Here is a 12,798-nt window from a genome sequence, read left to right as displayed (position 1 = left end):
TCAGAAGGGTCCCAGACACTGGCCTCCAACTTGTCTTTCCAAATTGATTTAGATGACAAATTACATGGTTTTCCTATCAATGGGCTGTGACACTCCCTCTCTTCAGGGTCTTGGAGACAAAACTTCAACTTGGCCTGAAACTTACCACCAGGGGTAAAAACTGAGGCCAGACAGGCTGCCCCTGCCACCATATTTGACACAGCCCAAGGGTAACGGCGGCCAATGCGGTCGACGGTGAGGATGACGAGGAAGGCAGCTGGGAATTCAACCAGGGCAGAGTAGAAGAAATCCAGGTAGATATTGTCCCCTGCAAGGCCCACGTGCATGATGAGGCCCTGGTAGAGCACAGAGCTCGTGAACCTGAGCAAAGAGGAGAGGTCAGGTCAAGCCAAGCACCAAACACAGGCAACCAAAAAAGAGAGGCTTCTGGAGAAATAATGTGGATTGTAGGTCACCTTTCCCTGTGATTGTCTCCTTGCTAGTCCCCCATCCCACTGCTTTTATAATCTCTGATCCACTTCAGTGGCTGGCTGTGGCTGGCTGGTTTCCAAGAACCAGAAGAAGGGAAGAGATTAGGATAGTCAGAAATAATTAGAAATTAGAATAATGTTTCCTAGACAAACGGAAAGCCAAGAAGAATGTCTTAATGGAATGACTTTTGTTTTCTATTTTCTTTATTTTTTGAGACAGCGTCTCACTCTATTGCCCAGGCTGGAATGAAGTGGTGTGATCTTGGCTCACTTCAAACTCTACCATTTGGGTTCAAGTTATTTCCCTGCCTCAGCCTCCCTAGTAGCTGGGATTACAGACATGCACCCCCACACCCCACTAATTTTTGTATTTTTAGTAGACATGGGGTTTTGCCATGTTAGCCATGCTGGTCTTGAACTCCTGGCTTCACATGATCTGCCCACCTCGGCCTCCCAAAGTGCTGGGATTACAGGCATGAGCCACCACGCCTGGCCGATGGAATTTATTTAGTAAAACTATGTCAAGTTATTAGTGGTCGTGAATTATTTCTCTCTTTGGGGTACTCTAGTGCAGTTGAGATCAAAAGAACTGACTACTTAATTCAAATTTTAGGCAAACCAGAAGACCAAATGAGTACAGGTCCGCTTCTTGATGACTTCTCTTCCAGCCTGATACAAACAACATTTGGAAAATGTTTCTAGCTTTATTAACTAAAAATGATTATTACATGTAATGGAAAATATGAGGATAATCAATGAAAGTCACAATTACTGGGGAAAAAAAAGAAGAATAATGAAGCCCAATTTCAAAGCTGTCTTTCCCATGCACTATTGTAAAGGTTGCTAAATTAATTCCTGACAAGCTTTGCTTTTGTCAGTGATTGTAAATTTCCATTTGCCTGGGTGGATATCCAATGTGCCCTGAAAGGATGCATCCCCCACTGGAAAGGGCATGGCCCAAAGCTCTGAGAGCCGCTCAGAGACAGCAAACACAATAAAGATCGAGTCTGGCTTAAGCCTTGTAATCCCAGCACTTTGGGAGGCCGAGGTGGGTGGATCACGAGGTCAAGAGATCGAGACCATCCTGGTCAACATGGTGAAACCCCGTCTCTACTAAAAATACAAAAAATTAGCTGGGCATGGTGGCACGTGCCTGTAATCCCAGCTACTCAGGAGGCTGAGGCAGGAGAATTGCCTGAACCCAGGAGGCGGAGGTTGCGGTGAGCCAAGATCGCGCGATTGCACTGCAGCCTGGGTAACAAGAGCAAAACTCCGTCTCAAAAAAAAAAAAAAAAAATCAAGTCACTGGGTGTGAAGCCACTGGAATTATTCTTGGGGATTATTCCTGTTCATACATTTATTTTTTCTTCTAAGTAGAAAAGAAAAAAGAAAAGGCATCCTCCTTCCCCCCAGACTTTTTTTGGCCAGCTCTATGATAGAGATCTACATTCATCATCAGTTAAGTTGTACCAATAGTTCTCTATCTGGGCTATTTATTAGAATCACCTGGAGATTTTAAAAACCACTGGTTCCTGAGCCCTACTCTAGAACAACTAAATCGGTATTTCTAGGGGTTTGGGGCTTGGTATTTTGTAAGCTTCTGGGTGATTCCAATGTGAATCCGAGGTTGGATTGCCTTGATCTGTGCTTAGGGACTACACTGATGTTAGTATTTGCCCGAGAAAAACATGATCAGGAAAGCCTACTAGACACGAGCCACACATTGCTGCCCACCGTCGGTGCTAATATGGGTGCGAGGTCAGGTTTTCTTCCCTCCCTTAATATGGATGATTGTGATTAAAAGAATTTGGAGCCATTTCAAGGTGAAAAATATTCCTTACCAGTTGTACATCAATATCAAAGTATGTTTCCTTATCTGAGGAGTTCTGACCAAGTCAAGAAATGAAGGGTTCAATTTCTTGCCAGCTTCCTCTTCAAGTCTCAGGTGCTAAGAAAAGAAATAGAAAGGATGGCTTGGTATATTTAATGCTGGTGTCCCTGGGTCACGTAGGGAATACCAATAATTCCTTACCCCTGCTGAGTGCACATCTCGTGCTCAGCACCAGAACAAGCACTTTCCACACTGTGTCTCATTTCATCTTTGTTTTTTTTTTTTTTTTTTTTTTTTTTTGGTGTCTTGCTCTGTCGCCAGGCTGGAGTGCAATAGAGCAATCTCGGCTCACTGCAACTTCTGCCTCCAGAGTTCAAGTGATTCTCCTGCCTCAGCCTCCCAAGTAGCTGGGATTACAGTTGTATGCCACTACGCCTGGCTAATTTTTTTGTTTTGTTTTGTTTTGTTGAGATGCAGTTTCACTCTATTGCCCTGGCTGGAGTGCAATGGCATGATCTCCACTCACTGCAACCTCTGCCTCCCAGGTTCAGGTGATTTTCCTGCCTCAGCCTCTCAAGTAGCTAAGATTTATAGGCATGCAGCACCACACCTGGCTAATTTTTGCATTTTTAGTAAAGACGGGGTTTCACCACGTTGGCCAAGCTGGTGTTGAACTCCCGATCTTGCGATCTGTCCGCCTTGGCATCCCGAAGTTTTGGGATTACAGGCATGAGCCACTGCACCCTACCAATTTTTATATTTTTAGTAGAGATGGGGTTTCACCATGCTGGCCAGGCTGGTCTCTAGCTCTCAACCTCAGGTGATCTGCCTGCCTCCGCCTCCCAAAGTGCTGGGATTACAGGCATGAGCCATCGCATCCAGCCTGTTTTCTAATAAGCTTAATCTCTTTTTCAGCCTCTGTGGAAAGAAAAGGTTTAAGGTCAATGTAGCGGGATCTACTAAAGGCAAACACTAAACATAGATAATGAACACTTCTGTAACCGGATTCTGTTTAAGAAGGCAGGGGATTGCTTAAAAGCTATTGAGCTGAGTGCCGTAGCTCATGCCTGTAATCTCAGCACTTTGGGAGGCCGAGGTGGGCGGATCATCTGAGGTCAGGAGTTCGAGACCAGCCTAGCCAACATGGTGAAAACCTGTCTCTACTAAAAATACAAAAATGAGCTGGGCGTGGTGGCACGCATCTGTAATTCCAGCTGCTAGAGAGGCTGAGACAGGAGAGTTGCTTGAACCAGGAAAGCAGAGATTGCAGTGAGGTGAGATGGTGCCACTGCACTCCAGCCTGGGCAGCAGAGCAAGACTTCATCTCAAAAAACAAACAAAAAAAGCTTTGGGGACACTTTCTATCCAAGGTGTACAAAATTCTAAGAAATCATGTGTGTTTAAAGAACTGCTTTACTGATCTATGAATCTGACCTGAGGATGGTTAATATGCAGATGATGGGAGTGATGGGCACCTGGGCATAGGAGGCTGGTGAAAGCATCTTGTGAGACAGAAGCTCCTCATTTGACCTTTAAATGGTTTCTGGTTCCCTTTTAGTTTGATGTTTTCCACCTATTTGAACTGTTCTCCCACGGAACCACAAATCATAGTACATAAAATACTCTCGCATTCCACTACAGGTAAGCCAAAATGCAAGGGGGTGGGTCTTCCATGGCTCTGGGCTGAGATCACTGGCATGCATGAGTCTTCCCAGACCCTCCCTTTTTCCTGTTCCCTAATTTGACCTTACGGCTCTGGCTCACCTGAAGGGAGGGAGGTAGAGATTTTCCATTTTTCTTTGCGATGTGCTTAATGACTCTCACGGCTTTAGCATTCTTGTTCTGGGAGATCAGCCACCTGGGAGACTCAGGTATGCACCTAGGGTATAAGGTGAGTGGAGGGCAAATCTTAAGGAATCTTCCTTACCCCTTCCCTCAATTTTTTATAATCAGATTTCTTCGAGGATCTTAACAGTTGGATCTACAAAGAAAACAGCACTCATGTAGGGTGATACATGGTTCTTTCCTCCCTCAAATACTGACTTGTAGTCAGCTTTGTCCAGGAATTCTTCAGGTTCCCTCCTCAGAGATTTCTAAGCAGAAACACAGGAAGCAAGCTGCAAAGCAGGGTGCAGCTGCACATCCAACTCCTGTTGCAAGGAGGAGAGGCAAGTCTGGGTGGCCCTGGGCTTTGCAAAGGCCTGAGAACTGGCAGAGGGGTCAAGGACTGGACATTGGAGCATGCAAACCATTACGGGGGTGGGGAGCAAGTATGTATATTATTATGCTTAGTTTCCCAAAGGAATGAGGTAAGCATTTGGTCAGATGGGAAGAGAACAGAGACAGATTGCATAGTTTGAGCTTGATGCAGCAGGGCTTGGGGAGCTCTTGCAAGTTTTTGAGGAAGACTAAAACCATTGACTCTGACTCTGGAGGGGACACTGGGTAGCTGGGTTCAAGGTGAATGAGTTCAGGTTGAATGGGAGGAGGAGAAGCTGAGACAGGGGGTGGTAGGGCTGCTGTGGCAGTTACAGTGTGAATGTAGGAACGCCTCAGCTGAGATCATCACTCTGGGAGAGAAGTTGCTCTGAGAGGCAGGGTTTAAAAGGAATCTGAAATGGATGTTTTTGTGGAAGTGTAACGGAGAGAGCAGGAAAGGTCACTCTCAGAGTGTAATGGACTGAATGTCTCTGTCCCCCCTCAAGCTCATGCACTGATGCCCTCACCCCCAGTGTGCAATTTGGAGTTGGGGCCTTTGGGAGGTAATTAAGTTTAGATGAGATCTGGAGGGTGGGGACTCCGGATGTCCCTATAAGAAGGGAGATAGAGACTAGAATGTTCTCTCTCTCTCTCTCTCTGCCATGTGAGGGCCCACAAGTGGGACATATGCAAGCAAGGAAGTGGGCTCCCATCAGGAACAAATTCTCCAGCACCTGGATCTTAGACTTCCCAGCCTCCACAACTATGGGAAATATATTTGTAAGTACCCAGTCCATGGTGTTTTTGTCACAGCTGCTTAGCCTGAGCTGCTAAGACACAGAGTTTTACTGGCTTTTGGATAAGAAACAGGCATCCTGGAAAGGATTGAGACGTTTAATTCTTAGGGAAGACAGCCATTGGAATAACAAGTGGCTGAATCCAAGGGGAACTAAATAAGTGGGTTTGTTGCATGGAGAGAGATTTGGTCTGATAATCTAATATCCCCTTTGTTTTATTTCAGATAATCTCACATTAGGGGTTTCTAATAGTTTCTGGTATTTTCCAAGTGTTTCCCTTGGGCAGAGATGACAAATACATTTGGTAACTATGATTGATTGGTATGGTCTGTCTGGAGTGTCATGTTGGCCTTATCTGGGATGAAGAACACTGTAATTAACTGGGGATGTCTGCCTTGGGCACGAGTGTTGGGAAATGGTGACACAAGTGTCATGTTCTGCTTTCTCCACCCTAAAGTTTTCCCTGGGGGAGGGAGAGAATAGTAATAGTGATATTTTCAGTCTCTTCAAAGGCCCTAGAGTCCAAATTGTACCACAGTGACTAGAAGCTAATTTAAACACCAAATAAATGATGTGGTATTGCAAGATCCAGGTCATAAAAACTTTAAACCCAAAGAGAAAGGACATTTGATTTATAGAGGGAGAGACAGGTGAAGTTTGTGATTTTTATCCCTGAAACACGGACTTGGACTCTTTGTGAAATGGGCCTAGAGAATGAAAGCAACCTCAGAATCAGAAGGACAGTGTGCATTAAGGAAGGTAGCCTTTTTAGCAAAATAAAATACAGAATGAAAGCAATCTCAGAATCAGAAGGACAGTGTGCATTAAGGATGGTAGCCTTTTTAGCAAAATAAAATACAGAATGAAAGCAATCTCAGAATCAGGATAGTGTGCGTTAAGGAAGGTAGCCTTCTTAGCAAAATAAAATACTTTGATTTCTTTCATTTTTTTTTCCAAATGGACTTACCAGTAATAGAGCAAGAAGCAGAAGTTGGGCAGAGTAACTGTGAACTGCAACCACCTCCAGTGAGGAAGTGCGTAAGCCACCCCAGTTAGCACCAGGAGCCCAACCGTAAAGGCAGCTTGGTAAATAATTCCCACTGTTCTCCGATACTTCAGCCCAACAAATTCTGTAACTGCAGAGATAATTCAAATGGTCAATGCAATTCAATACAATAATGAGTTGGCTGTCCAACTATCAGGAAACTAGAATGCCAACCTCAAAAATATAGACACATTCTAGAATATTCTATACAGCTCTCTGAATATTTTTAGATTTTTTTTGGTTTTTACTTTGTTATAACTATTGCTGTTTTATTAATTAATAAATCTTTTAGTTCCATTGTAGATGGGATGAAAGGCCTGCCAACATAAGCAAACACATTTCATTTATAATTTCCATGATGCAGTTGTATTTCAGATACATGCAAGATTTTGACCTAGAGTAGTAACTCAAGACCTGAACAAATGAATCAAACACTAAATTTAGACTGTAGATGATTTTTACATAAATGAACACCTGAGTATAACTTGTTCTCTTACATGGGTTTAACATGTATCTTGCAATCCTGTTTATTTGTATAAATGGCTTGGTAACTTAGCAGAGAGCTGAAGTCAGATAGTGCTGGCTTGCAAAAACTGGTTTTACATGCTGGAGTATTTTACAAGCTGGTGGTTCAGCCCATTGGTATCAGTCATAGTGAGAATATTGCTATGAAGATGCTATGCTGTTAGAAATCAAATATTCTCTTGTAGTATATAGAACTTAACTATAACTCTGGCTACTAATGAATAGGATGTAAGTTATATTCCTGGTTCTAAAAATGGCTGGCTGAGTAACCTAGGTTGACTACAGGACTTGTGTTTTCAGTTTCCTTATATGTAAGTTGAAGATAATTAGAGTTTACTAGAATAGATTTTTGCAAAGTATTAAAGCTCTTTATAAATCTACTATATCTCTCATCATTGAATCTTCTTTACGAATGGGTCTGGTGCAATGGATTTTCTTTCTACACAATACTTCAGGGTACAGAAAACAAAAATTCCAAACAAAATTATGTAAGAATCTGGATGGCATTATGTCACACTTGTTTCTGCCTTCACGTTTTTTCTTTATAAGGAGGAAGGCTGAGGGAGTTGATATGCTTTTAGAAATTCTTATGATATAGAAAGAAAAAAAATCTCTCAATATTGTCTTGAAGCTGGGTCCCATTTTCCGGATGCCACCCACCACCCTGACTCTATTTTGGCAGTGAGGTTCCTTTGTTCTCACAACTGCTAGCACAAGCATTCTTACTCAGGATGAAGCCTATTAACCAGCCTGCTTTGCTGACCAGTCCTTGGATTAAGCGAAAAATTAACATCCATGTATAGGTTGGGGAAATGGCCATGAGAACTCCAGACACAGCATTTATGAGGATTGTAGTTAGGAGGCAGAGCTTACGGCCAAACCTGCAGGGAGAAAAACAAAGACACGGAATCGAGTTCATTTTGATTTGTGGAGACTGTAGAAAATGCATAGAAGTTATGGAAATCTAAACAAAATTAGAGGTTAACGTTAAATTTTGTAAATCCGGGAGGCCCAGACTATAATAGCTACAAAGGGAATTTGTGACTCCAGGTTCTTGTAGCACTTTTCATCAGCACATTCTGTGTCAGTTTTCAGCACGATAAGCCCCATTCACCCACAAGTTCAAGTACCTTCTCAGTCCCACACTGTGGCAGGTGTTCAGGGAGGGAATAATTCTTCCAGGCCACCCAGTGCTGAATACCCTATGGTCCTATCCAGGTCTTACATCATCATGTGAGTTGCAGCCTTTGCACTAACAGTTTCAACCAATTTATTCACCCAAGAGTGTTTTCACTTTGAAAACAAAATTCAGTGTTCAGTATATAGCCCCTTCCTTTTTCAACATTGCTTGGAAACTTTGTGAAAATTGTCTTTGGTACCACACATGTTACTGTCCTATGGAGTGTCTGTTTGGAGCACCCTGGAGAGAGAGCTTCCACACATCAGATTCGAGAGACTCAGGTTTTATCAGTTTAGGGATTTGGAAAGTTGTCTCAGTACATTGAATAGAGGAAAACAATTGGTAACCTGGGTTTAATCACGACTTTACTACTTACTATGATGTTGGGCAAGCTAGTCAACTATATTCACTGTCTTCATCTGGAAAATACCCATCTGACTCAGCTGAAAAGAGGATTAAGTGAGATATTACAGGTAAGGAACTTGGCACATACCCACCTCTGACTCCTTCCTTCCTTTCTTCCTTCTGTTTGCAAAGCTGCCTCAGCCCAGAGAGTTGACTTGGGGCCCAATACTATTATTTTCATCATGTCCTGGTTTTGTTGTAAAAGATATCCTAATCCACTGTTAGTGGATACATAAAAAAAATTCTTCATAGAAAACAATGTTTGTTTTATGTTTTTCCACTTCAATTGAAAGGACGGCCTTCTGTTATTAGGACTGCTCATTGGATAAACATTGTTTAATTGATGCTTTTACTATTATGCAACTATATTCTAGTGAACATGTCAAATACTAAACATTGCAAAATAACCCACATTACTAACAATTATTTTGGAATAGTAACATTGTAAATATGAAATTCAAAGGTTAAGCAGTCACATTGGTAATTAGTGTTAACTAGTAAATTTCTTAAGTCTTAAAACTCTGTTTTGACCATGTAATTAAAAAAAATTTATTTTTAGTGCTGGGGTACATGTGCAGAATGTGAAAGTTCTTTTTATAGGTAAATTTGTGCCGTGGTAGTTTGCTGTACCTATCAACCCATCACCTAGGTAACCATGTAATTTCTTAATTCTCGGTCAATGGCTCCCCACTATAAATATGCAACCTCTCAGCCTCTAATTCAAAGCCTTCCAAAGTCACATCTCAACTTAATTTTTTAGCATTTCTTCCCATATTCTTCTACCCAAACCCCTTCCTTTGCCCTCAAAGAGTTGATAATCTATAAACATTTACTCAAATGGTACTTCTTCAACTTCCAAAGATGCTTCAGGCACACAATAGAACACCACAGTAGCGCTCCACGTACATGGACAAAATCTTCTATTTGATGAGAGGGAGTATTCATTATTTGAAACTCAGAGAAAGAAAATCAAATCCATGATGTGGAAAAACTTCACTGGGGACATGTTCCACATATGGAATTGATGAACTTAAAACAATAGTAAGGCATGACTAGAATAAAATTGGGGAATCTAGGATAGAGGTTTGAGACTCCTCCTACCCCTCAGCAGGGCCACTTAAATGGTTAAATTAAAAACAGCAGATGAAACAGGAGAGGAGGGGGTGGACTCCCTGCACTGCTGGCTTGGTAAGTCTTTTAGCTACTTGCGACTCAGAGTGTGGCTGAGGACTATTAGCATGGACTTGGGAGCAGCATCACCTGGGAGCTGGTTAGAAATACAGAATCTCAGGCCCACCCAGACCTGCTGGATCAGAATCTGAATTTTAGCAAAATTCTCAGGAGATTTATATGCACCTTAGCATTTGGGAAGCTGTGCTTTAATTTCAAGGAAATTAAAGTTTCTTCATCCATTGTAAATTATTGGTAATGAAATCTACTTTAAAACGCTCTTGTGATCCTAAATAAAATATAACAAATGAGGATGCCCAATCAAGTGACTAGCACACAGTAATCAGTAGTGAATGTGTTTTGGAAGATCCCATATAGTTAGGTAAGTTTGACTGGGACTTTAGTGCTGATATTGATGTAAGGCAGGCAGGCACCAAAATTGGGGCTTAGTCCGGGAAGTTTCTTGGCTTTGCCCAGGAAAGAATTCAAGAGCAAGCTGGTGTTGTTAAATAGCAATTTTTATTGAAGCTGCAATGTATAGCAGCAGCACCTCTGCTCCTTGTGGAGCAGGGATACCCCAGAGGCAGTGTGCCTGGAATAGCAGCTCAGAGGAGGCTGTTCTGTACTCATATTTATACCCACTTTTAATCACATGCAAATTAAGGGGTGGCTTATGCTGAAATATCTAGGAAAAGGGTGGTAACTTCTGGGTTGTAGAGTCATTGTCATTATAAGGGGTGGTGAATGCCTTGTTGCCATGGCAATAACAAACTGACATGGCACACTGGTGGGTATGTCTTATGGAAAGCTGCTCCCACCTGGGACCTGTTTTAACTAGTCCTCAATTTGGTCCAGTGTCTAAGCCCTGCCTCGAGAGTCAAGTCCCTCCCCCTAGCTCACTTTGATTTCATTCCATAGTGACATATGAAAGTAGGGTGCTGGCTCTTGAGAGCTGATTATAAGACTTACAGAAAATTTGCAAGCTAATTGTTAGCACAACCATCATTAAAAATTAAATTATATACATTTACAATTAAATTATATTGAAAACAAATGTAATATACAAAAAATCACTTTCCAATGATTTTACTATATTTGGTCATCCATGCTTGTGAGGTTATTTACATCTACTGTATCTACATGGTGGAAATGCCATGAAATGATGTACAGTTCTAGCCAACTCTGTGTCCCGTGACGTCATTTTTGTAGCTTGAAGTGGACCACAGTGAGTATATTTACACCAGAGAAATCAGCAAGCACTACAAACTGGGGCTTTCCCTCCCAGAGAACCACTTGTTAAACATTTACAAGCATGGCACACTAAATGCAGTACTTACGGCCAGGTGTGGTGGCTCATGCCTGTAATCCCAGAACTTTGGGAGGCTAAGGCAGCCAGATCACCTGAGGTCAGGAGTTCAAGATCAGCCTGGCCAACATAGTGAAACCCTGTCTCTACTAAAAATACAAAAATTAGCTGGGCATGGTAGCTGGCACCTGTAATCCCAGCTATTCCAGAGGCTGAGACAGAAGATTCACTTGAACCAAGGAGGTGGAGGTTACAGTGAGCTGAGATGGCACCACTGTGCTCCAGCCAGGGCAACAGAATGAAAATCTGTCTAAAAAATAAAATAAAATAAAATAAATACCACAGCACTTATAGTTACTGCTCATTAGAGTAAAAAAAACCCTGGAATTGGTAAGGAATTGCTTTTTTTGTCTTATGTGATACTCAAAGTCATTCATTAGGAAGTTATGGGTATATTCTTATATCCATTCTTAATCTCATTTACAATCTTTTCACAATGCCTTTTTGTTTGTTTTTGTTTTATAACGGATACCTACCTGATCAGCTTGTTACACCATATTTTAAAAATTATCCATGGAGGACAATGAGTTTTATTTAATGTGAGTTTAATCTGTGAATATAATAGGTATCCATGACATTCTTGTCCCATTGTATAAAATCTGAAAATTGTAGGCATTAACTATACAAAAAACAAATTGCTTTCTCATTTCTTTAGCCCACACTTCTTACTCCTGCACGAAGGCACAGAACAAAAGACGGGCAATGACCAGCCAAGCTTCAGATGGTATAGAAAAAGAAGTTGTGGCATGGAGACAGCCTTTGGGGAAAAATAATGAGTACTTACCTTGACAGAGGGGATTTCAACAACAGTAACAAAATAATGAGATCATTTAAGTAGGCAGATAATTGACTAGGGCTTGTAACTCAGGAATGCACTGTCAGTAGGGATTTATAACCAATCTCCTACTTGTTGAGTGGGATGTGAATAATTAACTAATTTCTTAACCCACTGTGCAAGGGTTAAAGATTGAGTCACCCATTTACTCCCAGCCTGCCAGAGAGTGAGGGAGTGAGTGTTAGCATCTCCACATGATGGTGGCAGAGGGAGTGTGGAAAGAGTGAATGCCTGCAGGGCCAGGCTGCCCAGGGGTGTGAAGTGGACTCCAGACCTCCCCTTGTTAATGTGTCGCTCCTGACTTAATTGGTCATCTCTAAACAATCATCCTCAATTCTGCTGCAACAAAAAATAAAAACAAATGAACTTCCCTTTGACCTTGCAAGCCTCCCGCAGAAAGCCCCAGGGAGAGCCTTGCCAGCGCAGCTGAGGAGACAATAATAACCACGGGTGAGGGATGAGAGGCATGTGGCCCGTACCTCCGCTTTTACCCCTCTTCCCTCCTGCTGCCAGGAGGGCCCTAGGCCCCTGTGACGTGCATATGCCTTGGGGATGTGGTATATTAAGCCATCACTTTTAATCTTTAACACATTTGCAAGTTTTAATTCTGCCTAACAATAAAATACAATCAGATAAAATATTCCACTTGCATTTAACATTAAAATCACAGGTTTGGATTATATCATAGATATAGTTGGGGATGGTATGGGAGGGCAACAAGCATAAAAATGCATTTACTATTTATTTCAGTTATATATTGATATTTTACATGTAAGTATGTAAGCATATATTTCTATCTAGATAATAATTATATGTTTGTATGTTATATATAGTGATACATAGTTTTGCATCATGAGCTCACTAGGTGACTACTGATTAAGGGGAACACTATTACCCAAAATGTTGAGCACAGTGTCCGGCCATGGAAAACACTCCTTAACAGTGTTATGAATATTAAATACTTAGCTCTGATGG

The 12,798-nt window shown here is 41.8% G+C and overlaps 1 protein-coding gene across 1 annotated transcript in view; it reads right to left on the bottom strand.

The window, feature by feature from the left end:
- Window positions 1-12,798, bottom strand: part of SLC22A2 (solute carrier family 22 member 2) — a 41,365-nt gene that overhangs the window by 25,170 nt on the left and 3,397 nt on the right. The window contains exons 3-7 of the mRNA XM_039467529.2: window positions 7,594-7,748; window positions 6,265-6,433; window positions 4,066-4,180; window positions 2,312-2,418; window positions 146-360 (exon numbers count right to left, since the gene is read on the bottom strand). Of these exons, the coding sequence (XP_039323463.2) occupies window positions 146-360; window positions 2,312-2,418; window positions 4,066-4,180; window positions 6,265-6,433; window positions 7,594-7,748 (761 nt within the window). The remainder of the gene's footprint in view (window positions 1-145; window positions 361-2,311; window positions 2,419-4,065; window positions 4,181-6,264; window positions 6,434-7,593; window positions 7,749-12,798) is intronic.

Source organism: Saimiri boliviensis, chromosome 4 (genome assembly GCF_048565385.1).
Source record: "Saimiri boliviensis isolate mSaiBol1 chromosome 4, mSaiBol1.pri, whole genome shotgun sequence".
Lineage (NCBI taxonomy): Eukaryota > Metazoa > Chordata > Mammalia > Primates > Cebidae > Saimiri > Saimiri boliviensis.
The sequence above is the reverse complement of the archived record's forward strand: the minus strand, read 5'-3'. Positions and strand labels throughout refer to the sequence as shown.